The sequence below is a fragment of the Crocodylus siamensis genome, chromosome 6, assembly GCF_052110815.1.
Source record: "Crocodylus siamensis isolate JL-2025a chromosome 6, ASM5211081v1, whole genome shotgun sequence".
NCBI lineage: Eukaryota > Metazoa > Chordata > Crocodylia > Crocodylidae > Crocodylus > Crocodylus siamensis.
The window spans coordinates 24,499,585-24,523,016 of record NC_143400.1 but is presented as its reverse complement, the minus strand read 5'-3'; the positions used below and the strand labels follow the sequence as shown (position 1 = coordinate 24,523,016).

At 64.9% G+C, this 23,432-nt stretch overlaps 2 protein-coding genes across 2 annotated transcripts; one reads left to right on the top strand and one right to left on the bottom strand.

Annotated features, from left to right (window-relative positions):
• The first annotated feature begins 120 nt into the window (after positions 1 to 120).
• CNFN (cornifelin) lies at positions 121 to 1,429 on the top strand. The gene is made up of 3 exons (XM_090050639.1): positions 121 to 914; positions 983 to 1,119; positions 1,203 to 1,429. Exons 1-3 carry the CDS (start codon positions 263 to 265, stop codon positions 1,290 to 1,292), a joined length of 879 nt encoding a protein of 292 aa, XP_089906765.1. The 5' UTR covers positions 121 to 262; the 3' UTR covers positions 1,293 to 1,429.
• A 109-nt stretch (positions 1,430 to 1,538) lies between these two features.
• On the bottom strand, positions 1,539 to 23,212 carry MEGF8 (multiple EGF like domains 8). Its single transcript, XM_090050630.1, is given in 45 exon segments — positions 1,539 to 2,857; positions 3,153 to 3,294; positions 3,641 to 3,771; positions 3,867 to 4,037; positions 4,316 to 4,508; positions 4,960 to 5,122; positions 5,587 to 5,794; positions 6,045 to 6,259; positions 7,242 to 7,452; positions 7,538 to 7,688; positions 8,043 to 8,277; positions 8,791 to 8,935; positions 9,031 to 9,194; positions 9,604 to 9,775; positions 9,967 to 10,171; positions 10,426 to 10,544; positions 10,615 to 10,725; positions 10,848 to 11,089; positions 11,160 to 11,292; positions 11,705 to 11,948; positions 12,142 to 12,203; positions 12,205 to 12,353; positions 12,427 to 12,620; positions 12,978 to 13,144; positions 13,146 to 13,221; positions 13,294 to 13,407; positions 14,335 to 14,466; positions 14,540 to 14,658; positions 14,912 to 15,157; positions 15,393 to 15,593; positions 15,681 to 15,881; positions 16,444 to 16,607; positions 16,683 to 16,836; positions 17,126 to 17,233; positions 17,861 to 18,021; positions 18,127 to 18,246; positions 18,326 to 18,471; positions 18,548 to 18,728; positions 19,018 to 19,231; positions 20,535 to 20,623; positions 20,698 to 20,878; positions 20,952 to 21,158; positions 21,381 to 21,544; positions 22,050 to 22,277; positions 23,062 to 23,212. Coding segments are annotated over 44 exon segments (8,268 nt in total). The 5' UTR covers positions 22,225 to 22,277; positions 23,062 to 23,212; the 3' UTR covers positions 1,539 to 1,669.
• Between the last annotated feature and the right edge of the window lie 220 nt (positions 23,213 to 23,432).

Sequence of the window (23,432 nt, the reverse complement as noted above, 5' to 3'; positions counted from 1 at the left end):
TGCGGGCCCCGGCGGGCGGGGGCTGGTGCGTTGCTATGGAGGCGTGTTGCTATGAGCCTAGGGGGAGTCATGGCGGTGGGGAGGCCTGTTGGGAGAAGCGGGACAAGGGGCCCTCGGGCTAGTGCGGATTATGGGATGGGGTTGCTCTTCAGGGCTTAAACTGGAGCGTTGCTAAGGAGCATCTGGGGTATTATAGGTTGTGGGACGCTAAGAGGCATCTTGTGGGCTAAGGGGTTGCTAGGGGACATGGGCTGGCGCTATTATGACACCGCACCGCAGGGGGCGGGCTAGAGCCTTTCAATTCAGGGAGGGGAATTGGGAGTCGGAGCCAGGAGCCCGAGTTCTGGAGCGAGGGGGCGGAGCCAGGCCGCGCGGGGGAAGTGCTGCGGGGGCGGGGCTGAGGCCGGCGGACTCAGGACACGTGCGGGGCGGAGGTGGTGCCAGGAGCTGGATCGGGGCGGGTCACTGCCGCGGACGCAACCCCGGCCGGCCCCGCCCGCTTCCCCTCTCCCGGTCCCGGCGGCCGGACGGCCCGGCCCCGTGTGGTCCCCGAGCGGTGGGGCGGCCGGGCGCGTGGCCGCGTGCGCTGGCCGGCGGGGCTGCGCCCCTGGCACGAGGCCCCGGGGCCGGTCCCGCCCGGCGCGGGGAGCTCGCGGTGCCTCCGGGCGGGGCGGGGTGGGCCCAACCGGTTGGTCCTGCTCGCGAGCCCCCTGCGCGCCGCCGGGCGTCGGCCCCGCCCCGCCGGCCGCGGGCAGCTGGCGGCGCAGGTGCCAGACGCGGCCGCGGCCCCATGTCCTGCCCCGCGCGCTGCCCCGCCGTGGTGACGCAGCCGGCGGCCGCGGGCCGGTGCTGCCAGACGCTGCCGCGGGACTGGCGCTCGGGGCTGCTGGACTGCAGCGCGGACAGCGGCATCTGTGAGTGCGGCGGGGGGACGGGGATGGGGCCAGCACGCGACGCCCGCTGACCTCCGCTCCCCTCCCAGGCGTTCTCGGCTCCGCGCTGCCCTGCGTCCTGGCCTGCCAGGTCGCCATGGCCTACGGCGAGTGCTGCTGCGTGCCCTTCCTGCCCGGCGCCCTCGTCGCCATGCGCACCGGCCTGCGCGAGCAGCGCCGCATCCGGGTAGGCGCCGCGGGGACGGGGCGGGGGCTGCGGCTGGGCGCGGGGGCTCGCCGGCGGCGCCTGACCCTCGCCCCTCCCCGCAGGGCTGCGTGTGCGGCGACTGGGCGGCCGTCTGCTGCTGCTGCCCCTGCGCCCTGTGCCAGCTGGCCCGCGAGATCCAGGGGCCCTGCTAGGTGCGGGGGCAGCCGGACCTCCCGCACCGCGGCAGGGTCCGGGCCGAGGCCAGCCAGCGCCTCGCCCCTGCCCGTGACCCCGTGCTGGCCCGGAGCAGGGGCAAGAGAGGACTGCTCTAATAAACGGTCTGAACCACTCTCGTCTAATGGTGCTGGCGCCGGGGCACAGCATGGGACCAGGATCACAGGTCTGGCTTGGCAGGGGCGGGGGGCAGCGCATCAGGGCCACTTACACAGGGCATGGCATCCAGACACTCCTTTATTACCTCGGGGCAGGGTGCCACCACGCTGCCTGGCTGATGCAACGCGAGCAGACAGGAGGGTGTGGGCTCCACAGCCAGGCCTAGCACCAGGCATCCTGCATGCGGCGCAGGCACTCAGAGTGACATGCTGGTGAGCTGGTCGTGGCCAAGGCGGCCCTTGCGGGTGTGGGCACCAGGGGCCCCATGGGAGCCAGCCGCACCATAGTCCTGCAGGTGGTGGCGCAGGGTAACGAGGGCTGAGCCCAGGCAGGCGCGGTTGGGGGCCTGGGCGCCGCCAGGCAGCTGCAACAGCAATGTGGCCACACCAGCCACTCCGTCCTCGGTGGGCTCCAGCGCCACAGGCCCCACACGGAAAGGGGCGCAGGGGAAGCCCAGCAAGTGTGAGAGGAAGGGCTCGGAGCGGCGCACACGGGCCGAGGCATAGGGGAGCTCAGGGAAGGGGCGCAGGCGCGGTGCGGCGCCCAACGCTGGGTGCTTGGGCGGCCGGGCCGGCAGAAAAACCAGCTCAGCCGCTCGTGGGGCACCGGCTCCACCCGGCTCGGCCTCAAAGAGCACGGTGAGGCGAGCGAAGGGGCGGCTCGCCATCTTGGTCATCTCCTGCAGGTGCCGGCGCTGCTCGTGCCGCACATCCACGAACTGCTTGGCCTTCCACAGCAGCACGCAGAGCGAGAGGAAGAGGAAGAAGCAGGAGAAGAAGACGGAGAAGAAGACGAAGAGGTCGATGTGTGCCTGGTCCTGGCGGAAGAAAAGCAACCCCTGCGTGGCAGGCATGGTGGCACCGGCGCCCACACCGAGCAGCAACACGTAGAAGCGGCTGGACTTGAGCGCGTGTGCGTCATGTGGGTACGTCACCACCAGCCGATCACGCACACCGCGCACCACCAGCACGGCCTGCGGCGGCCGCACAGTCACGTAGGTCACCAGCCCGTGTGCCCGCTCCTCGCGCACCCGTGGGCCCGGCCCCGAGCCATTACGCCCATCAGCAGGTGGCAGCACCCGCACGCGGTGCACACCGGTGCCCGGCTCTACATCCACGGCAAAGGTGTCATAGGCGGTGGATATGAAGAGGTCGAGGCCGCCAGCCGTGACGTCCACGGTGAGCCGGATGTCCACGTTGGTGAACTTGGGCTGCACGGCGAAGAGCACGGTGCGGCCGCGCGGCAGGTCACGGCGCTGCGGCGCGTGGAAACAGTTGCTCTGCGAGGCCGGGTCGAAGCAGTACTCCTGCTCCACTGCGATGAGCCGGTAGCACTGCAGCCCCCCCACCGGCTGCCCGTGGAACGTGTCACGGCACTTGGCACACTGTGGGGGGGGACGGGGGGTGTCAGGGGCAGCACCTGGCCCCGCCCCTCCCCCTGGCAGATGCTTGGTTCCACCCCCTATAGCCTGGCCATGGCCCTGTTCTCCCAGCCACACCCCTCCCATCACTCATACTCCCTCTCCACCCCCGCCCCCCTCCAGCTGCTCCTGGCACCTACTTGGTTTCCCCTCCATGGGCAGGCCACGCCCCCTGCCTGTCACTCTCAGCCATCCTGGCTTGCCCAGGCCACGCCCCTCACCATGGACCGGGCCCCACCCTAGGACCCGTCCCCGGCACCTGGGATTTGTAGCAGTCACGGCGCTCGCCTGGGCCTGCGCCACCCACGCCCTGGCACGGCGCCGTCTCCGTGTTGTTCTGGCAGGGGCAGCCCGTGCCATCCAACTCATTGCACGTGTCCGCATGGCCGTTGCACTGGCACCTGCCACAGGGGGGGTCAGAGTCAGGGGCAGGGCAAGGCCAAAGCTCCCCCAACCATGGAGAAGGGCCCCAGGGCACAGCGCAGCAGGTGACCCTTGTACGAGGGTGGGCGGCTGTTGCACCAGGAAGTGCTGTCACGAGGATGAGCTCTCGCCTAAGAGCAGGTGGCTTTCACACGGGGATTGGCTGTTACACAAGGGGAAATAGCTCACACAAGGGGGGAGGGAGCTCTTGCACAGGGATGAGCTTGCACAAGCAGAGGTGGCTCGTGCAAGGGGGTGACCTAGCACAAGGGGACATGCCTCTCACATGACAGGGCCCAGGGGCTCCCTCCCTCACACACTCACTTGGTGCACTTGCCATCCAGCAGGAAGTAGCCGTGCAAGCAGCTCTCGCACTTCTCACCAAAGCTGTTGTTCTGGCAGTTCACACACACGGCTGTGTCCTCTGATGGCCCCTCTGGCACCCACGTTGGGACCTGGGAGACACATGGGACACGGGGGGGGGAGTTACGGGAGTCAGGAGCTGCACCAGCCCTGGGGCCCCAGCCTCTACCCCACACGCAGCACTCACTAGGGCAGGATCCAGCGGGAAGTGCGCAGGGTCACGCCGAGCACGCTCGTACTGCTCACGGGTCACGCACACAGGGCTGTTCCCACGGCAGAAGCTGCGGCAGGGCCGGCACAAGCCCCCATTCAGGGCCGAGCCCACAAAGAGCGGGCGGCAGCGCTCACAGTGCGGCCCCTGTGGGGAGGGGGCATGGGTCAGAGCCTGCAGGCCTCTGAGCCCAGACCCCACCCTCGTCAACCTGCCCTGACCTGCCCCGACCCAGGATCAAGTTGTGCCCCACCCCTGCCCCGCTAGCCTGAGCTGTGACCCCAACCCCATCCTGCCCCAAGCTTGAGCCATGACCCCTCAGCTCCCAATCACCCCACCCCTCTCCCGCCCAGCCTGATGTGACCCAGGCCCAAGCCACCCTGCCGTGACCCGACCCCGCGCAGCCCGCAGCACAGTGTGGGCACCATGGTGTTGTTGTGGCACTGCAGGCAGTGGTCAGGCCGGCCCTCGCCCAGGCAGTCGCTGTGGCGGTTGCAACGGCACTCAGCCGAGCAGTTGCGGCCCACATGACCGAAGTGGCAGCGGCACCGGTTCGGCTCCACACACGTCCCATTCACACAGCCCTGCTCGCACACTGGACGGCACAGCCCCGTGGCCCTGTGGTGGGGAGGGCATGGGGGTTGGTGCCCACACAGCAGAAGGGAGGGGTGCATGCAAGGCACTTATGGGTGCAGTGTGTAGCACAGCCTCAGGGGTCGGCACCTGTAGGGCACAGGGGAGGGGCGAGGGGAGCGTGCAAGGCACTCACGGATGCTGCATGTAGCACAGCCCCATGGCCCTGTGGGGTGGGGGGTGCAGGGTTCAGTGATGTGCAAGAAAGGGGCGTGTGAGGGGCATGCAAGGCAATCACATACGCAGTGTGTGGCACAGCCCCATGGCCCTGTGGGGTGGGGGGTGCAGGGTTCAGTGATGTGCAAGAAAGGGGCGTGTGAGGGGCATGCAAGGCAGTCACATACCCAGTGTGTGGCACAGCCCCATGGCCCTGTGGGGCAGGGCATGATGAGTCAGCGCCCATGGGGCATGAGGGAGGGGTGTGCGAGGCACTCACGTGTGCAGTGTGTAGCCACTCTTGCAGGCACAGGCGTATCCGCGTGCCAGGTCGCGGCAGTCCTGAGTCTCGTTACAGTCGTGGTGACCGTTGGCACACTCGTCCTCAGGGGGGCATGACAGGAAGGCCCAGTCCGCGTCACCCCCGCACGCCTGCGCCAGCCCTGGGGGGGGGGGGGCGGGGCATTGTGGGTAGCTCTCCCAGGGCACTAGGAATTTCCTGGTGGGTTGTGGGTAAAAGGGATGCCCCCACCACCATCTCCCCCTGGGCATGGTGGGCAGCACCCTTGTGCTTCCTGGGGCATTGTGGGTAAGGCCTTTCCCCTGCCCTCCCCTCCCATGCTTTCCGGATAATCATGCCCAACTCATTACCCACCGCAGGACACTGCGGGCAACTCATTACCCAAACCCAGTCCATTGTGGGTATGCCACCATTACTCAACCCAGTGCATTGTGGGCAAGCTACCCCCCCATTACACAAGCCCAGTACCTTATGGGAAACCCCCCATGACTCAACCTAGTGCACTGTGGGGGACCCCTCACGCCCAGCCAAGTGCACTGTGGGTAACACCTCCCCATTCATCAAACGCAGTGCATTCTGGGTGACCCCCGCAATCCCCAGGCATACCGTGACGCGGCCCGTGGAGGCCGCCCTCGAGGCAGCGGCCGCCCCCGTTGTGCCCACGCCGGGCGCACCAGCCACAGCGGGGCTGCCGCACGCACAGCGCGCACTGGCGCAGGCCGGCGCAGGGGGGAGCACAGCTCTCAGACCCCCGCAGCATTCGCCCGCACAGCCCAGCTGCACAGCGCATCGGCACGTAGCTGGGGCTCATGCACTGTGGGGAGGAAGTGGAGGGTTTAGCCTGGCACTGAGCCCTCCCCCCCAGCTCTCCCGGTGCCTCACTCCCCACCTGTAGCCCACAGCCCTCTGGCGCCCCTCTCCCGACCAGCAGTCCCGTCCCCTCCCCTCCCCCCGGTGCCCCTCACCTGCAGCTTCCACTCCCCCCCACCGCCCCCCACTCCCTACCCACAGCCCCCTGCCCAACCGATGCCCTCCCACTCCTGACCCGCAGCCCCCCGGCCCACCTGCTGCAGGCTGGTGCTCCAGACACAGTGCTGCCAGCCGCCGTCGGCGCCCTTGGAGTGCAGGCAGTCGACGCAGGCGTTGTGGCGGTGGCAGGGTGTGGGGCAGGGCAGCGGTGGCGACGACTCCACTGGCATCGGCGACACATTGAGCAGCGAATGGCTGAAGCATGTCCAGTCATAGGTGGGCTGCACGCTCAGGATTCGCCGCGTCTCCCCTGCCAAGGGGACATGAACATTTGTGTGTGTGCGCACATGCACGCACCTCTGTGTGTTCCAGTGCACTGGAGCTGCCGTGTCCCCATGCGTGTGCCCAAAACCTTGTATGCACGTGTGCTCATGTGTGCACAACCTTCTCCTTGAGTGTGCTGAGCAGCGTGCACATACATGTTGAATGCATGTGCTAATACATGCACCTCCTCTGTGTGTGCACACTATTATGACTGTGCCCCACCTCCATGCATGTGCAAACCCATGTGCTCTGTCTCCCCGGCGTACTGGTGCACACACCCACAAGCACATACAAGATTCCCTCCCCTCATATACACTAGTGTGTTGCACATGCATCCCCCTCCATCCCAGTGAGTTGTTTGGTTCTTTTTTAATTAACTGTTCCATATTCCAAGCCAAATTACCCAAAACAAATTCCTACTCTAGCAGTCAGTCTACAACCATAAGTGGCCCTACTACTGGCAAACATCCTCCATGCACACCTGGGGCTTCAAATGTTTCCACAATCTTTGGCGGGCATCCTGCTTCAGGCCCGAGCTCGGAGGCTTGGGGTTCAGATGCCCCCTAGTTTTCCATGCCCTCAGCCATAAGCAAATCAAGGAGGAGTCACTCATTTCCATAAAATGGGCATAAAGCCAAGACCTTCCCACTCCAGCAGTTAAGTGTGAGGTTTACTATGCATCACCTTGACAGGTACTATCCCCGTGCCAAGAAAGCAGTCTTCCCCGGCATGGCTAGGAAGACCATCTCCGTGCTCACAGTGTTTCCTTTGCCAGGTAAGCATAGACTATGCTTGATCTGAGCCATCAAGAAGCCTTCATGATCATCCCAGTGCATGTTACACATGGGCACCCTCCATGTCTTGCCACACACATAGCAAGCGTGCGAGATCCGCACCCTCCCAGGGCAGACCACTGAAGCACAGCCCCCCCAGGTGAGCACACTGCACACACCGTGGTGCCCACATACCTGTGCGCTTGAATTGCCGCGTCCACATGCACTTGCCAGCAGCCGTGCACTTGGGGCAGTCAGAGGCCTCGCAGGAGACCTCGGAGCAGTTGCCAGCGGCAAAGATCTCACGCTGGTTGATGCGACAGTCATTCTCCGACGTGCAGCTCCCAGCGCTGCCAATGCAGGCACCCTCGGGACAGTTTGTGCACCATTTGCACTGGGGCAGCCCCTGCGCCCGGGGGCAAAAAGGGGGTGGGTGAGCTCAGACCCTAGGCTACACCCCGCCCAAACCAGGCTCTGCCTCTCAGACTCACGTGGGCAGGGCTGGGTGTGGGGGCAGGGCCTGGCCGGGCAGCCGCACGGGGGTGCACCGCCAGGCACTCACTGCAGGTCCGGAGGCGTCGGCACTCGTCGGGTGACCGTGGTGCTGGGAAGCAGGGGGCGGCGCCAGGAGAGCAGCCTAACCTGGGGGAAAGGGGGTGGAGACTCAGTAAGGCCACGCCCATAATGCCCCTGACCACACCTTCTTGCGCATGACATTTGCATAGCCACCCTCCATGCAGACCCCACCTGTTCCCTTTAACCCCACCCTATGTCCTGTAGCCCTGCCCCTGCAGCCTGACCACACCCCCAAAAGCCCCACCCCTCTGGTCAGCAGACCTGCCCTCTCATCAGCATAGCTACTCCCCCTTTGTAGCTCCACCCCCACACCCCTATTGATAGTCCCTCCCTCTGCTACCTGTTAGAAGGGGCATGGGGGCAACCCCTTCTAGCCCTGCCCATTAGCCCCAACCCCACCTGCTTAGCCCCACCCCTCACCTCTCAGCGGCATCAGCAGAGACGCAGGCCCCACGGCACCAGGCACAGCTGGCGCCCGAGCGGTTGCAGGCCTCGGGCTCGGGTAGCACGCGGCAGGGATCAGGGGGCAGCGCCAGTGCTGCCAGGCGCCCCAGCCCCATGCCTGCGAAGCCCCCGGACACGTAGAGCCGGTCCCCCACCACTGCTGCTGCGTGCGCCATGGCCGGTGCCATTGGCTCCCCCACCACTGCTGGGCCTGGGGGTGCAGGGGGCCATCAGCAGGGCCCAGACCCCCACAGCCCCCCAGAGAGCCCAGGAGCAGAGTCAAGGGCACCTTCAGACCCTCAGGACCCCCCCAGTCCCATGGCACAGGGGACAAAGGGTCTCCTCCCTGCACCCACAGCACTCACTGCAGACCCCAAAGAGGGTCAGGGGAGGGGAACAAGGGACTCTCAGACCCCACAGAGGGAAGGGACCCCCCCAGACCGCCAACACTCCCTACACACCCATGGCGCAGGAGGAAGAGAGTCACCTGGGGAACCCCCAACCCACAGCACAAGGGCAGAGACCCCAGACCCCAAGGGGGACCAATGGATGACACTGGAAGCACCCCCACACCCCTACAGAGGACAGCAGATACCCCCCCAGACCCCAACATCCCCCCTGATCTATGGGGCAGAGGACAGAGAGCCCCGCCAGCCCCTGAAGGGGGCCAGGGCAGGGAAGTGGGGAACACCAGCCTCTAAGGGCCGGGCAGCACAGGCACTACCGGTGCGGTCCGGCAGGATCCAGGCATTGCAGAGGACCTGGTAGAGCAGGACATGGTTGGAGAAGTCACGGGTGCCGGCACGGCCACCCACCACCACCATGGTGTCGCCCAGCACAGCTGCCGCGTGGAACACGTGAGGCACCGGCTGCACACAGTGTTGGGGGGAAGACGAGAGACAACAAAGCATCAGGTCATGGGGTCCATCCTGGATGCCTGCGACCCCCAACCCCGAGCCCTGACCTTGTGACCATGCGAGGGTGCGAGCAGACTCCAGGTGAGGTTGGGGTAGTGCAGGCTGTAGAGCTCAGGCGACGCCGACACCGTCTCCACGTGGAAGCGCTGCCCCCCAAACACGTACACAGCGTCTGTGGCCTCGTGATACACAGCTGTGTGCCCGTACAGACCTGGGGGGGCGGGGACAGCTCAGCCAAGGGGGGGATGGAGGAGTCGGGGAGGGAGGAGGGGTACACAGCTGCATGCCCATACAGACCTGGGGAGGACCCCAGGGGCACCTGAGCTGCATGGTGCCAAGGGGGAACCCAGGAGTCCTGGGGCAGAGGTCCCAGGCTATGGGGGTGGTTCCAGGATGGGGGTCAGAAGTCACAGGTATAGGGTTCCAAGGGATAGGGGGATTCTTGTGGGAAAGGGAATGCCCCAATCCGAGGTCCCGGGGGTATGGGGATCAGAGGTCAGAGGTGGACGGGGGTGGTAATCAGAGATCAGAAGCATAGAAGTTCCCAGCTGCAGAGGTCTCAGGAGTCCTGAAGGTGTGACAAGTCAGAGGTCTGAGGTTGGAGAACAGGGGCTCCTTACCGGTGGGGGGGGTGCCCGCCTGGGCCCCCACACGCCAGGTGCCAGCTGCCAGGTCGAACTCCAGCAGCTGTGTGTTGAAGCCATTCTCGGGTGAGTAGCCACCGATGAGCAGCAGGGACGAGCCGCGGCACGGAGTCAGTGTGTGACCAGCCACCGCTGGTACTGCTGCCGCCTAGGTTCAGGGGTCAAGAGTCACCACCCAGAAAACAGACCACGGGTTGTGGGGGGCTTGCAGGGGTAAGAAAACCCAGGATAACAGGAATCAGCAATCAGGGAAACAGCCATGCAAGACCCCCACATGATCAGAGATCACAAGTCAGAGGTTGCAGGAGAGGATTAAAGTGGGGGACAGCTGGCACCCACCTGCTCCTGGCGCCACTGCAGGGTGCTGAGGTCGAGGGCCCAGAAGTCGTGGCGCGCACCGCTGGCTGCCAGCCCCCCCAGCACGTACATGGTGCGGTGTGCAGGCGCGTAGGCAGCCGCATGGAAGTAGCGCGGCACCGGCCCAGGGTCCCCATCCGCCGTCCCCACCAGCATCTGCGTCCAGCGCCGCTCTGGGAGCGAGTACCTGCGCAGGGGACAGAGGCAGGGATGGGAAGCCCCTCATACACGTGCACACAGGACCCAGGCAACAGGCACACGCATGTGCACATGCAGACAGTCTGACTATGATGAGAGGGAGGAGCCAAAGGGTAGGGGCAGTCAGGGGAGCTAAAGTGGGTAGGGGTGAGTCAAGGAGGGGGCTCCCCAGAAGTAGGGACGGGGCTCGGGACTTGGGGACGGAGCCATGAACAGCCAAGCAGGGGGCAGGGCCCGGCTGACCTGTACACGCTGTCCAGTAGGCCATGGCTCAGCGAGAGGCCCCCGAACATCCAGAGCGTGTCCTCGGGGCCAGGCACCATGGTGTGCGCCAGGCGCTGCAGGAACCGGCTGGCCGTGTCCTGGGGGTACACATGCCATCAGCACTGCGCCTGCATGGGGGGGGCAGGGCAATGGGGAGGGGGCACTCACAGCCGTCAGCTCAGCGTCCACCAGCGTCTCCCAGACGATGCGGCTGGGGTCAAGGGTCACGGCACAGTCAGGGCCTGCAAAGCCGTCGCGGCACACACACAGGCCCAGGCTCTAGCGAGAGGTTGAGAGGATGAGAGCTGGCAGGGACCCCGCCAGGACCTGTAGCCTCCAACCTGCAGCCCCTGCACCCTCTGTATCCCATAATGCCCCATATCAGGCCTGCCAGGACTCACAGTGTTGCAGGCACCGTGGCCAACGTGGGCACCACAGCCCCCAGGGCAGACGAGGCGCTGGCAGTCAGGGCCAGCGCGACCCTCGTGGCAAATGCAGCGCCCGGCCCGGCAATCGCGGCCTGGCCCGCAGCCAGGGGGGGCGCAGTCCCACACCCAGGCTGTGGCGTTAAACCCGGGCAGGGGTGCAGGGGGGTCGCCCTCCTCCGCCGTCACATTGGCCTCATAGTACAGCACCAGCACACCTGGGGGAAGGCAGAGATTGTGGGGGTGGCTCCAAAATGGGAAGGGGACTTGTAGGGGGGAGGCACCCACCTGAATGGGCCTCCAGGGCCAGGGGCTGGTCGCGGCCACGGCCGCAGAAGGCCCCGATGAGGGTGCGGTCAGCCTGGACGACCCCCGAGTCGAGGAAGGCCGGAACCCCATCGAAGGCGTACACGTAGCTGCTCTGGGGGCCAGGACACAGGGGTCATGGCAGGAGCTGCCCCTCTCCAGAACCCCCCAGCCGCCTGGCATCCCCTAACTGGACTCCCCACCCCAAAGGGAAAGCAGTCTAAGGGGAAAGAGAACCCAGGCATCCGGGACCCCCACCCCACACCGAGTCAGACCATTTGCTCTCCCAGAGCTATGGAGAACCCAGGCCTCCAGGCTTCCAAACCTCCTCCCCACCTCCCTGCAGCAGTGAGGAGAGACTGCAGGTGTCCGAGCCCCCCAGCACCCCATCTCCCGCAGCCCCACCAGGAGGACTGTCGCTAATGAGGCCTCACTCGTTACCCCACTCCCTACCCCCCATGGCCCCCAATCCCTGCACTCAGAGCACAGGGTCTCCATCCCTCCGTGACCCCCGACCCCACACTCACAGAGCACGGTCCCTGCAGGTCAGGCTGGATGTGGAGACTGATGGCAGGGCAGGGCCGAGATGGGGTGGGCTCAGGCGCAGGGGCACAGGGCTGGGGGCCTGGGGTGGCCGCCAGCAACCAGACGCAGTAGGCCAGGCCCCCCTCCGGTGCTCCCCCTGCACGCCACGACCCCAGCGCTGCTGCCCCCGACAGGTTGCCCAGCAGCTCGCGCCCCGCACACTCCCGGTAGCACATGCCCCCGTCCCTGCGACACATGAGGGAGAGGGGGTAACAATGGGGAGTGGGGGGGGAAGACCCTCCAACCCATGACTCCCAGGGTGGGGGCGTTTGTCTGCCTGTCCATCTGTCCGCAGGGAGATCAGTCCCCCTGCCGGAAGGAGGGTTGGGGGGGGGGGGAGGGTGTGCCCAAGGGCCCGTGGTGCAGAAGGGTCTCTCACCTGGGGTCCCCATAGAAACCAGGGGCGCAACGTTCGCAGTGGGGGCCCTCAGTGGGGGGGGGCGCAGAAGCAAGCACCAGTGGTTGCATGGCAGTAGCCCAGCTCCGGGCGCCCGTGGCCATGGCACTGGCACTCGCAGCAGCCGCCTGCACCCGTCGCGTCCCCGAAGCTGCCTGGGCGGCACCGCTCACAGCGTGGCCCCTGCGTCCAGTCTGTGGGCAGGGAGAGGGTCAGCACCGGCGGGGAGGGCAGGGCCGCGGCCGTGGGGGTTAGGTGGGGGCTCACTCTGGCACTGGTCGCAGACGCCAGGACCGGCGGCTTCGCAGGAGCTGTGGAAGTGACAGCCGCAGTCCACGGTGCAGCGTGCACCCCCTCCCTCAGCCCCCCCTGCACCTGGTGCCGATGTCCAGCCCAGGTCGCACACGCAGGTGAAGTTGGGGGGCCCACTGCAGCGCCCATGCCCACAGTCATCATAGCACCTGGGGGGAGGGTGGGGGGGAAGGTGTGAGAACCCAGGCGTCCACGCCCCGGGCCCTGCTCTAACCCTAACCTCTCTCCCTTCCCAGAGATCCCAGACGTCTGGGCTCCCGATCCCCCGCCACTCATCCCCTAAGCCCTCAGTGCCCAGAGAACCCAGGTGCGCAGGCTCCCAGCTCTCCCCACTCTCACACCCCAGACCCGCAACACCCAGAAAACCCAGGCGTCTGGGCTCCCAACCCCTCTGCTCTAACGTCCCCAGTGTCCCATGAACCCAGGCATCCGGGCTCCCAGCTCCCTCTGCTCTCACTCTGAGACCCCTCGCGCCCTGGGAACCCAAGAGTCCAGGCCCTGCTCACGTGCGGTTGCAGTGGGTGAGGCCATCCCCAGCATAGCCACGCCGGCAGCGGCACTCAAAGGCATCAGGAGTGTTGCGGCAGGCAGCAGCTGGATGGCAGCGCGCCAGGCCTAGGCGGCACTCGTCCACGTCGGGGCAGCGCCCATAGGCCCAGTGAGGGGGGGGGGCCCAGCCCGGGGGGGGTCCCCAGTGCCTCCGAGCAGTTGGCGAAGCCACGCAGCCCCGAGAAGTCCCCGGGCAGGCACCTGTGGTAAGGTGGGGGACACAGGGTCACAGCTTGGGCCCTGCCCCCCGCCCCCCGGGATCGGGGCCCCTACCTGCCCAGCGTGGGGTTGTCAGCGTCGCCACACCAACCGCACTCCAGGTGTTGCAGGCACTCCCGGCAGGTGTTGAAGCGCCCACAATCTAGGCACTGTGGCACCGAGTGCACGCTGTGGGGGACAGGGGTCGGGGGACGGGGGTCAGGGAACCCAGACATCCGGGAGGAGAACCCAGCCCCCCGGTGCCATATGTGCTCCTCCAGCCCTGAACCTGCCCCCCCACCTGTTGTATCAGCACCCCTGTCCCACACTGGGCTCCCCAGTCCCATACCAGCTGTATCAGCCCCCCTAACCCCCCACATCTGCACCTGATGTCCCCAGTCTCACACATTATGCATTAGCCCCCCGGGTCCTACTTGCCCCACCATCTATACCTGGTACCCCTAGTGCCCTACCAGCCATATGGGCCCCCCAGTTCCATACCTGCTGCATCAGTCCCCCTGATCATACACTACCCCACTCTATGCCCAATGCCCCCAGTCCTGTACCAGTCATACCAGCCCCCTTGATCATAAACTAACCCCCCCCAGTATGTACCTGGTGCCCCCCAGTCACACACCTGCTCTATCAGCCCCTCCCATCCTACACTCCCCACCGCATCTGCACCCAGTGCCCCCAGTCCCATACCAGCCCCCCCGTCCTATGATTCTCCAGCCACCTGTAACTAGCACCCCCGGGTTCCTACCAGTGCCCCCAGTCCCATACCTTCTGCATCAACCCCCGTAACCATAAACCTGGTCCTATTTGCCCCCCCAGTCTGACCTTCACAACTATACCCAGTGCACCCCCCATCACCTACCACCCCCCCCAACCCCATTCCTGCTGTATCAGCCCTCCTAGTCCTACGCCACCCCAACCCCCCACCTGTGTCCAGTGCCCCCAGTCCTGTACCAGCCCCCCCAGTCCCACACCTGCTGTATCAACCCCCCCGGTCATAAACTGCTCCCTCCGAACCCAGCACCCCAGACCTGTACCAGCCATACTGCACCCCCCAGTCCCATGATGACGAGACAAGGCCCACCCCGCCCGGGGCCGTACCTGTCATACCAGCCACGGCAGCCACCATACGGGTACTTGGCCAGGTAGGCAGCAAAAAAGAAGCAGCTGCGGGTAGACTGGCACCAGGCGCACTGGCTCGAGTTGGACAGGCACTCCGCGCACGTGTGGCGCCTGGGGGAGGCACAGAGGTCAGAGGGCCTGGGGGGGTCAGGAGGCACTCCGCCCACCCCCCAGGGTTACTCACTGGCTGCAGAGGCTGGGGCAGCCCCGGGGGTCCCGCACGGCCCCCCCCTGCCGGCCACGGCGACTGCAGAGGAAGTCACCTTTCTTGCTGCTGCTGACCTGCCACTCGCAGAATGGGTCCTGGGGGGTGGGGGAGGTGAGCACCGGGGAGGCAGAGACACCCCTCAGTACCTACAGGGCCCCCCCATACCTGCTCCCACCCCTGCAGCCCCAAGCTACCCCCTAAACCTGCCCCACCCCTGCTGCCCCCCCAAAACTCCCATGCTCCCTCAGACGTGTCCCATCCCTGCAGTCCCCCAAAAGCCTCACAGCCCCCCATAACCCCCAAAGCCCTCCAAGGCCCCCCCTGAGATGCCCCCAGTCCCCCGCTCACAGTTGCACAGGCATGACAGTCGCGGTGGTCCTCACAGTGGGGACAGTGGGCCGGGGCCAGGACAAGGCGCACGGAGTCCCCACCGCAGGGCCCAGCGCCCGGGGGGCCAGTGCGTGGGTGGCAGGAGGCGGCAGGGGGGCACCAGCCGCAGCCCTGGTCAGCCAGGCAGGCCAGGCAGGAGGGGTACGAGGCACAGGCTGCTCCCCCAGCCGAGCGGAATGGCTCCAGGAAGAAGAACGAGATCTCCTGGGAGGGAGATATGCGGGTTGCAGAGGCACAGGTGGCCCCCCGAGCCCCACCTGGACCCCCCTACCCCTGCCAGAGCCCCCTGCTCCGCCATCCCCAAGAAGCCAGGTGTCCAGGCTCCCAGCCCCCAACAAGAACCCAAGTGTTCAGGCTCCTGGCCCCCTGCCAACTCAGACAACCCAGGTGTCTGGGCTCCCAGCACCCCCCAGGTAACCCAGACGTCCATTACACTCACGCTGCCGCCGGGCAGGCCGGTACGGTCCCAGAGCAGAGCAAGCTCACTGGCCTGGCCATGGCCTGAGGCATTGAGGTGTCCCTCAACCTGCAGTGCGTACTTGTGCCCCCGCCCAGGCGCCGGGAACAAGCGTCCCCCACCTGGGCGCCGCAGTGGCCGCGTCTCACGCTCCTGCCCCGCTGCCCAGCGCCCCACCTCCTCCTGCAGGGATACAGTGGAGGGGGGAGGTTAGGGGGCATGAGACCCCCAGGGACCAACCCTGGCCCTCCCGGCCCCACAGGCACTCACCATGTCAGCACCCCCGGGCTGGCGGGCAAGGCGTGCCACCACAAAGAGGCGCTGCATGCGGGCCCACACAGCCACATCGGGCTCGGCACCCCCAGCTGCGCCAGCCCCTGCCAGCGGGTACAAGAAGCCCTTGTAGACCAGCGAGACGTCCATCTCTGCACTGGGGCTCAACGTGATGGCCGTGCTGCGCACGATCGATACCTGCAGGGGCACCAGACTCACACCAGGGTGCCTAAGGCTCACATGAAGGTGTATGAGTATGCCTAAGACTCACGTGAGACTATGCTAGAGAACTTACGGTTCGCATACAGATGCCTAAGGCATGCATGAGGGTGTGGGAGGGTCTCTATGTTTTGCACGAGGGTGTTAGGCTTGCACAAGAGTGTGCAAACATGCCTAAGCCTTGCACAAGGGTACCTACGGCTTGCATGAGTGTACCTAAGGCTCCCATGAGGGTGCCTGAGGCTCACACAAGAGTGCCTACAGTTCACATGGCAGTGCCTGAGGTCCACTTGATCTCAACATGTAGGGGCACGAGGTTTACACGAGGACTCATAAGTTTCACACAGTGATTCACCTGAGGGACCAAAGGTTCGGGGCCAGGGTTGCTACAACCCCTTGCCCTGTCCCTGCCTTCCCCCAACACTGTGAGCTACCCCCCACAATTATGGCCCTCCGTGCTGTGAACTTGCCCCCCATAGTGCCCCTCCATGCTGTGAGCCTCCCTCCCCACCCCAACAGCACCCCTCAGCCCCACGCTCACCTTGTCAGGCTGGGAGTCATTGCGCGGGTGCTGATAGGTGACGAGGTGGAGGCCAGGCAAGAAGTTCTCAGCCTGGCAACGCTCCAGGGTCATGACGAAGACCGGCCGTGGCCCCCACCAGCCGTAGGTGCCCGAGATCTGCCCCACGCGACACCGGCTCTGCTCTGTGGGGGAAAAAGAGGACAGGGTGAGCCTCGGGGATGCCAGCAGCCCCCTCCCAACCACCCCGGAGCACTCACCAGCAATGGGCATGCAGGTCTCATTCTGGACGCACCAGCCGAAGGGCCCTGGGGCACGGGGCAAGGGAGCACTACTGCCACCCCCCCCAAATGCCAGGCATGACTCACAGTCGCCCAGCAGCCGCGCCAGGCCCAGGCACCCCGAGCTAGGGCACTGGGGGAAGGGAGAGGGGAGGTCAGCTAGAACTCCTGGCTGGAAGGACCCAAGAGCCCGGGACTCCAGCTCTCCTCCAACTTCCAGCCCCCGCGACCCCAGACATCCAGGTTGCTACCTCCCTACCTCCCAATGGACCCAGGCATGTGAGCTCCCAGCCCCCCAAAACCCCAGGCATCCAGGTTCCCAGCCCAGCACCCCCAGAGAGCCCAGGTTCCCAGCCCCCCACCTCCCACTGAACCCAGGCGTCCAGGCGCTCCGCCCCCCAGCGCCCCTCCCAAGGACGCACGCTGCTGCGGGGTGCGGGGCTCTGGCAACCATCCAGGCACCAGGCGCAGGCCGGGTCCTTGGCGCACGTGGCCTCCTCAGCATACAGCGAGCAGTAATCCAGGTGGTACTGGGGGGAAACGGGGGAGGGCAGGGTTTGTCCTTGCCCCAGTGCAACCCCCAGCTGGGACACCCTGCCCCCCCAGCCACCTCCCTGTGGACCAGGCTGGGGTCCAGGGAAGAGCCAGGGGTCTGGGAAACAGCAGGGCCTGTGGAGGAGCTAGGGGATACCCAGGCAATGGAGAGGGGTGGGAACTGGGAGGTAATAAGGGTTCCACAGAGGAGCTGGAGAGTATGGAGGGAGAGCTTAAGGAGGTACAAAGGCTCCCATGGGGGGAATGGGGTATACCAGGGTCCTGGGGGGTACCCCGGCTCCATTGAGAAGCTGGGGGGGGTACCAGGAAGCATTAAGGGTCCTGTAGTGCGACTGTGGGGTACTGGGCCCAGGTGGGGGGAGGGTATTGGGGTAGTAAGCATCTCATAGAGAAACTAGGGGGTACCAGGCCCTGGGGAGGGGGTATCAGGGTAATTAAGGATCCTGTAGAGGGACTGGGAGTACTGTGCCCAGGAGGTGGGGGGGGCGGCATTTCAGAGGGTATTAAGGGTCCCATAAAGGGACTGGGGGAACCAGGCCCTGGGGGGGACATTGGGGGTGCTAAGAGCCCCATGGGGGCAGAGAGTACCAGGGGTGACTCACATTCTGGGCGGGCACCTGGAAGACGAAGGCAGGCACCTTGTAGGCCAGCAGGTCGCCGCGGGGGACCCCACTGAAGCCTCCAGCCACCAGCAGGACCCCCCCCTGCAGCACAGCTGCCACATGTGCATAGCGCCCCCCTGCCGGCCCCCGGCCCTCGCGCTCTGTGGGGTCATGGGCACAGGGTCATTCTCTGCCACAGTCTCCCAGCACCACGCCCCCGCACACAAGCAGGTCCCCCTATCCCACCCCCCAGCCCCAGGCCTCACCATGGGGCAGGCCATGGGCCAGCTCACGCCCGGGCACCCACTGATGGCACCCCAGGTGGTAGAAAAAGATCTCATCCTCGTAGCACTTCTCTTCGTGGTAGTGGATGTGCACATTGCCACCTGCGCCAGGGGGCAAAAGGCAGAAGTCAGAGGGTGCCGGCCAATCCCTGCCTAGGCCCAGGGGGGCCGCGCCACTTACCATAAACCACCATGTAGTCGCCGATGACGGTGGCACTGTGGAAGGCGCGTTCACGGGGGCCACGGGGGGCATCACGAGGCCGTAGTGTGGTCCAGAGCCGCAGGTCCACGTGGAACAGGTCCGTGATGTTAACGCGCATGCTAAAGCTGGCACAGGAGTGGGGGGGTGGTCAGGCGCAGGTCCCAGCCCCCCAGGTTCTCCCCAGACAGGCATCATGCTCACCGGGCGGTGGAGGGCCGGTGCCCCCCATAAACCACGAGGGCACGAGATGGCGGGTGGAAGACCATGGAGTGGCCAGCGGCCGCAGGCGCCTTCCCACCCGCCGGCACCACCCGTTCCCACAGCCACGACTCCAGGTGGAAGCGGAAGAGCTGTGCCGAGAAGAAGTCCTCCTCTGTGCGGCCTGTGGGGGCAACAGTCAGCTGGGGACCCAGGGATCCGGGACCCCAAACCCCCCCAGAGAACCCAAGTGTCTGGGCTTCCAGCCCCCTGCTCTCCCGCCCCCCAATACCCAGAGAACTCAGGCATCTAGGCTTCCACCCCCACTGCTCTCAACCCCATTCCTCTTGAAAACCCAGGAGTCCAGGCTCCCAGCTCCCCTCTCTCTCAACCCCACACCCCAAAATGAGAACCCAGGAGTCCGAGCTCCCATCCCCCTGCTCCCACCCCTGACCCCGCCCTGGCCCATTCACCTCCAAAGACATAGAGCCAGGGATCAACAAGAGCAGCAGCATGGGCAGCCAGGCCAGGGGGTGCGGGGCCATGAGCTGGGGCCAGCTCACGCCACCGCCCCTCAGCCGGCAGGAAGGTCCAAACGTCGTGGGCCAGGTGCCCGTCCGCCAGCTGCCCCCCGCACAGCACCAGCACCCCCCGCCAGGCTGCTGCTGCTCCCGAGTGCCGCGCTGCCTGGGGGGTGAGAAAAGCACAGTCACTATGTGACTTCTAGGCCTTCTATTATCAGATCACCAGATCATCAGATGCAGGAGTAGCAGCGGACATAGTCTTCCTGGACTTCCAGAAGGCATTTGACACTGTCTCTCACCCCGTTCTCATTAAGAAACTAGGAGACTGTGGTGTCGACGCCCACATAGTCAATTGGGTTGCAAACTGGCTGGAGGGCCGCACCCAGAGAGTGGTAGTGGATGGGTCCTTCTCAACCTGGAGGAATGTGGGCAGTGGGGTTCCCCAGGGCTCGGTCCTCAGGCCCGCACTGTTCAACATCTTCATCAGTGATTTGGACGAGGGGGTTAAAAGCACCTGTTCAAATTTGCTGATGACACTAAGATGTGGGGGGACATGGGCACACTAGAAGGAAGCAACAGGCTACAATCAGACCTAGACAGGCTACAAGGGTGGGAGATGCAAATAGGACGGGATTCAACACCGACAAGTGCAAGGTGATGCACCTCGGGAGGAACAACCAGCACCATACCTACAGGTTAGGGAACTCCCCTCTTGTCAGCACAGAGGCAAAAAAGGATCTTGGAGTCAAAATTGACTTCAAGATGAACATGGGCCGGCAGTGTGGGGACACAGTCAGGATGGCCAACCGCACCTTGTCCTGCATCCACAGATGCATCTCAAACAGGTCCAGGGAGGTGATCCTCCCCCTCTATGCGGCACTGGTCAGGCCGCAGCTGGAGTACTGCGTCCAGGTCTGGGCACTGCACTTCAGGAGGGATGTGGACAGCATGGAGAGGGTCCAGAGGAGGCCACTCGCATGATCAGAGGACAGCAGGGCAGGCCCTACGAGGAGAGGCGATGGGACCTGAACCTGTTCAGCCTCCAAAAGAGAAGGTTGAGGGGGAAATTTGGTGGGCTGTTATAAATTAGTCAGGGGGAACCAGCAGGCATTGGGGGAGTCCCTGTTCCCCCGAGCACTGCCAGGAGTGACCAGGAATAACGGTCACAAGCTGGCAAAGGGCAGGTTTAGGCTAGATATCAGGAAGCACTACTTCATGGTCAGGGCAGCTAGGATCTGGAACCAACTTCCAAGAGAGATGGTCCTGGCTCCTACCCTGGGGGTTTTTAAGAGGAGGCTGGGTGAACATATTGCTGGGGTCGTTTGACCCCAGTATTATTTCCTGCCATGGCGGGGGGTCGGACTAGATGATCTACTCAGGTCCCTTCCGACCCTAGAAACTATGAAACTCCAGGCCACTGGGACAGCCCTGGAGGGAATGTGGGAGGGAGGGTCCAGGGGCCATACCGGGGAGGGGCTGAGCACCAGGCGGTGCCACACATTGGTGCTAAAGTTGTAGTAAACGAGGTCGCCAAGAGCTGTGTTCAAATCCAGACCTGGAAGGGAACAATAAAGGGGTTAAGGAGGGAACCCTACCCCACCCCCCAGCTCCCCACTGTCCCCCACTTACCACCAAAGAGGTAGAGGGCACCGGCGGGTGGCAGGAAGGCGCCGGCGGCAGCGGCACGAGGGCGGAAGGCAGGGTCCATGGCACTGACATTGTACCAGCGCCCCCCACCCTGGTTCTCACCCAGAGCCAGCTCACAGCCCTGGCCCACGAAGCCCGGCTCGCACTCACAGCGCCCACTGGCCTGCAACGACGCACACCTGTCATGGGGGTGGTCCAGACCTCCACACACCCCCACCTCTGGCACCCCGACTCACCTGGCTGCACGTGCCATGAGCCTGGCAGTAGGTGGGGCAGGCAGGGTCCTGGCAGGCCAGGCCCCCCCAGCCCGGGGCGCAGAGGCAGCGGCCGTCAGCCCCGCAGGCCCCGCGCCCACTGCAGCCATGCGGGCAGAGCGAGACGCGGTAGGTGGCATTGAAGCCCAGCAGGTTGTAATTGGCATCGCTGAACAGGTGCAGCAGCATCTGGGGGGGAGGCAGCAGGTCAGACCATGCCCCTGGCCCCCAATACACTGCGCCCCTGAGATCACTGCCCCCCCAGCCCCATAACCATGAATCCTGCACCCCCCAGACCCCCAACCCCTGCGTTCACAGCCCGCCGTACCTCCTGTGATATCACAGGGTCCATGGTCACCCTAGAGCCCCACCACCCCCGGTCTCCCCCGTGCCGGGATGCGGGGCTGGTACCTTGCCAGATATGGCTTCGATGGGGGGGGGCAGGGTGCTGCCACTGAGGCTGGCCAGCAGGGGGCTGCGCGGCGAGTCACCGTCGTAGACGAAGAGGTAGTCGTAGGTGCACTCTGTGTCCATGAATGTGAACGTCAGCAGGATGCGGTGCTGCGGGCTCGGGGCTGGTGGGGGGGAGCAGAGTCAGGACCTGCTAGGGAACACCCCCAGCTCTCACTGACACCCTCCCACCCCCATGGGGCAGCAGCTGAGTCCAGAACCAGAGCTGAAAGCACCGTTGATGCTGGGACCTAATGACAACAGCTGTGCTCCGCGCCGCCCCTTGGATCTGAGGGCAACGGGGCTGCAAGGCCCCTGGACTCTAAATGCTAGTGGGGCAGCGGCGGTTCCAGCACAGGCTGGTTCTGTAGCCATCAGCCCCCATTGTCCCTAGAGCCTAATGATTACAATGCTGCAGTTACCTACTTTAGCTAAGGACTCTAATTTCAATTTCTCTTAGCATTCACTCTGAACTCTAAAGACAACCCAGCCAGCTGTGCTGCGAAAGGAACCTGAGCACAAAGAATAAAGCCATTGCACCCGACCCCTGTTGACTCTGACCCCTAACGATGACCAACCCCCCCTGCCCAGCATTAACCCCGAATCCTAAGGACAGCGCAGTGCCCCCACCTTCGATGAGCCACTCGCAGTTGCCGTTGACAGAGTAGTTGCCGGGGCCGTCACTGACATAGCCACTGCTGCCCCCCAGCACCTGCCGCTGCCCCTTGCAGTCGCCAGCCCGTGCCCCCCCCGCCCCACTCAGCACCACCAGGGCCAGCGCCAGCAGTGCCCCCGCAGGGGCCATTGTGGCAACGGGGCGGGGGGGTCAGCACCCAGCGGTGGGGGCCATGCCCCAGGCTGCAAGAGAGGAAGAGACACTGGGGGGGGTGGAACGGTGAGGGCCAACGATCCCTGTGTGACGCCCCCCAGCCCAGGGGTTACAGCATATGGGAAACCCTCTGCAAGCCCCTTGCAGGGACGAGGCAGCGCCACAGGAAAACCTACGGCAGACAGCAGCCCTAAGAGGCAACCTATAGGGGTGAGTAGGGATAGGGAGCCCCATAGAGGGCTATAGGTGCCAGGGGAGAGGGCAAAAGAGAATACGTTCATTATAAGAGAGCCCACACATGTAACAGGACGCCCTGTATCCAACCTAGCCAGCGGAGTGCCCCGCAGGAGACGCACAGCGCTCCCCAGAGCAGGCCTGAGGCGCAGGAGAGGCGTTACAGGGAGCCACGGGGCCAAGAGGGGGAACCCTATAGGACCCTGGGGGCTAAACCCCTCTACAGGGGACCAAGGAGGGTCTTGGGGACCACAGGGGTGCTATGAAGCCCATAGGGGCACTGTAAGAGCACTATGAGACCTGCAGAGCCGGCATACAGGAGCCGTACGACGCCGCGGGGCCTATAGGAGGTCTATAGGGACTACACAGAAGCACTGAGACTCACAGAGCCGCTATAGAGGAGCTACAGGGACACTATGGGGCCTATTGGGGCGCTATGCAACCTACAGAAGTGCTACATGGGCTTATAGGGACTGCACAGGAGCAATATAGGAATCTACAGGGGCTATGCACTATCGATATAAGACCTATAGGATTTCTATACAGGCGCTATGAGATCTATAGGGGCACCCCCCTCACCCGCTCTTGGCTCCAGCAGCTCTTCGGGACGGAGGCGGTCTCTGGGCCCGGAGCAGCGAGAGGACGGGCCAGAGTGGCGCCCCGGAGGTCCGGAGAACCGAGATGGGAGGCTAGAGGGGCAACCTGCAAGTCTGGGCCAACGACGTGACAGCTAGAGCGGCCGAGGGTAGCGAGAGGAAGAACCAGAATGACGTTATTGGCAGTCTTAAGCAGAAAAACGACGGGTCAGAGCGACAAGGAGGAGCAAGAGGGAGAGCTAGAGAGGCAGGCTGGAGGCCCGAAGCAACGAGATGAATGACCAGAAAGGCATAGAACAACGAGAGAAACTACCAGAGCGGACTCATGGAGGTCTACGGAAGCGAGACGATGGG

Excerpts from the sequence above, each read along its gene's own strand:
- CNFN (XM_090050639.1), top strand. The coding sequence starts at position 263 with ATGACACCGCACCGCAGGGGGCGGGCTAGAGCCTTTCAATTCAGGGAG. Across the intron at positions 915-982 it reads CAGCGCGGACAGCGGCATCT|GCGTTCTCGGCTCCGCGCTG; the intron begins GTGAGTGCGGCG and ends CTCCCCTCCCAG. Across the intron at positions 1,120-1,202 it reads GCGAGCAGCGCCGCATCCGG|GGCTGCGTGTGCGGCGACTG; the intron begins GTAGGCGCCGCG and ends CCCTCCCCGCAG.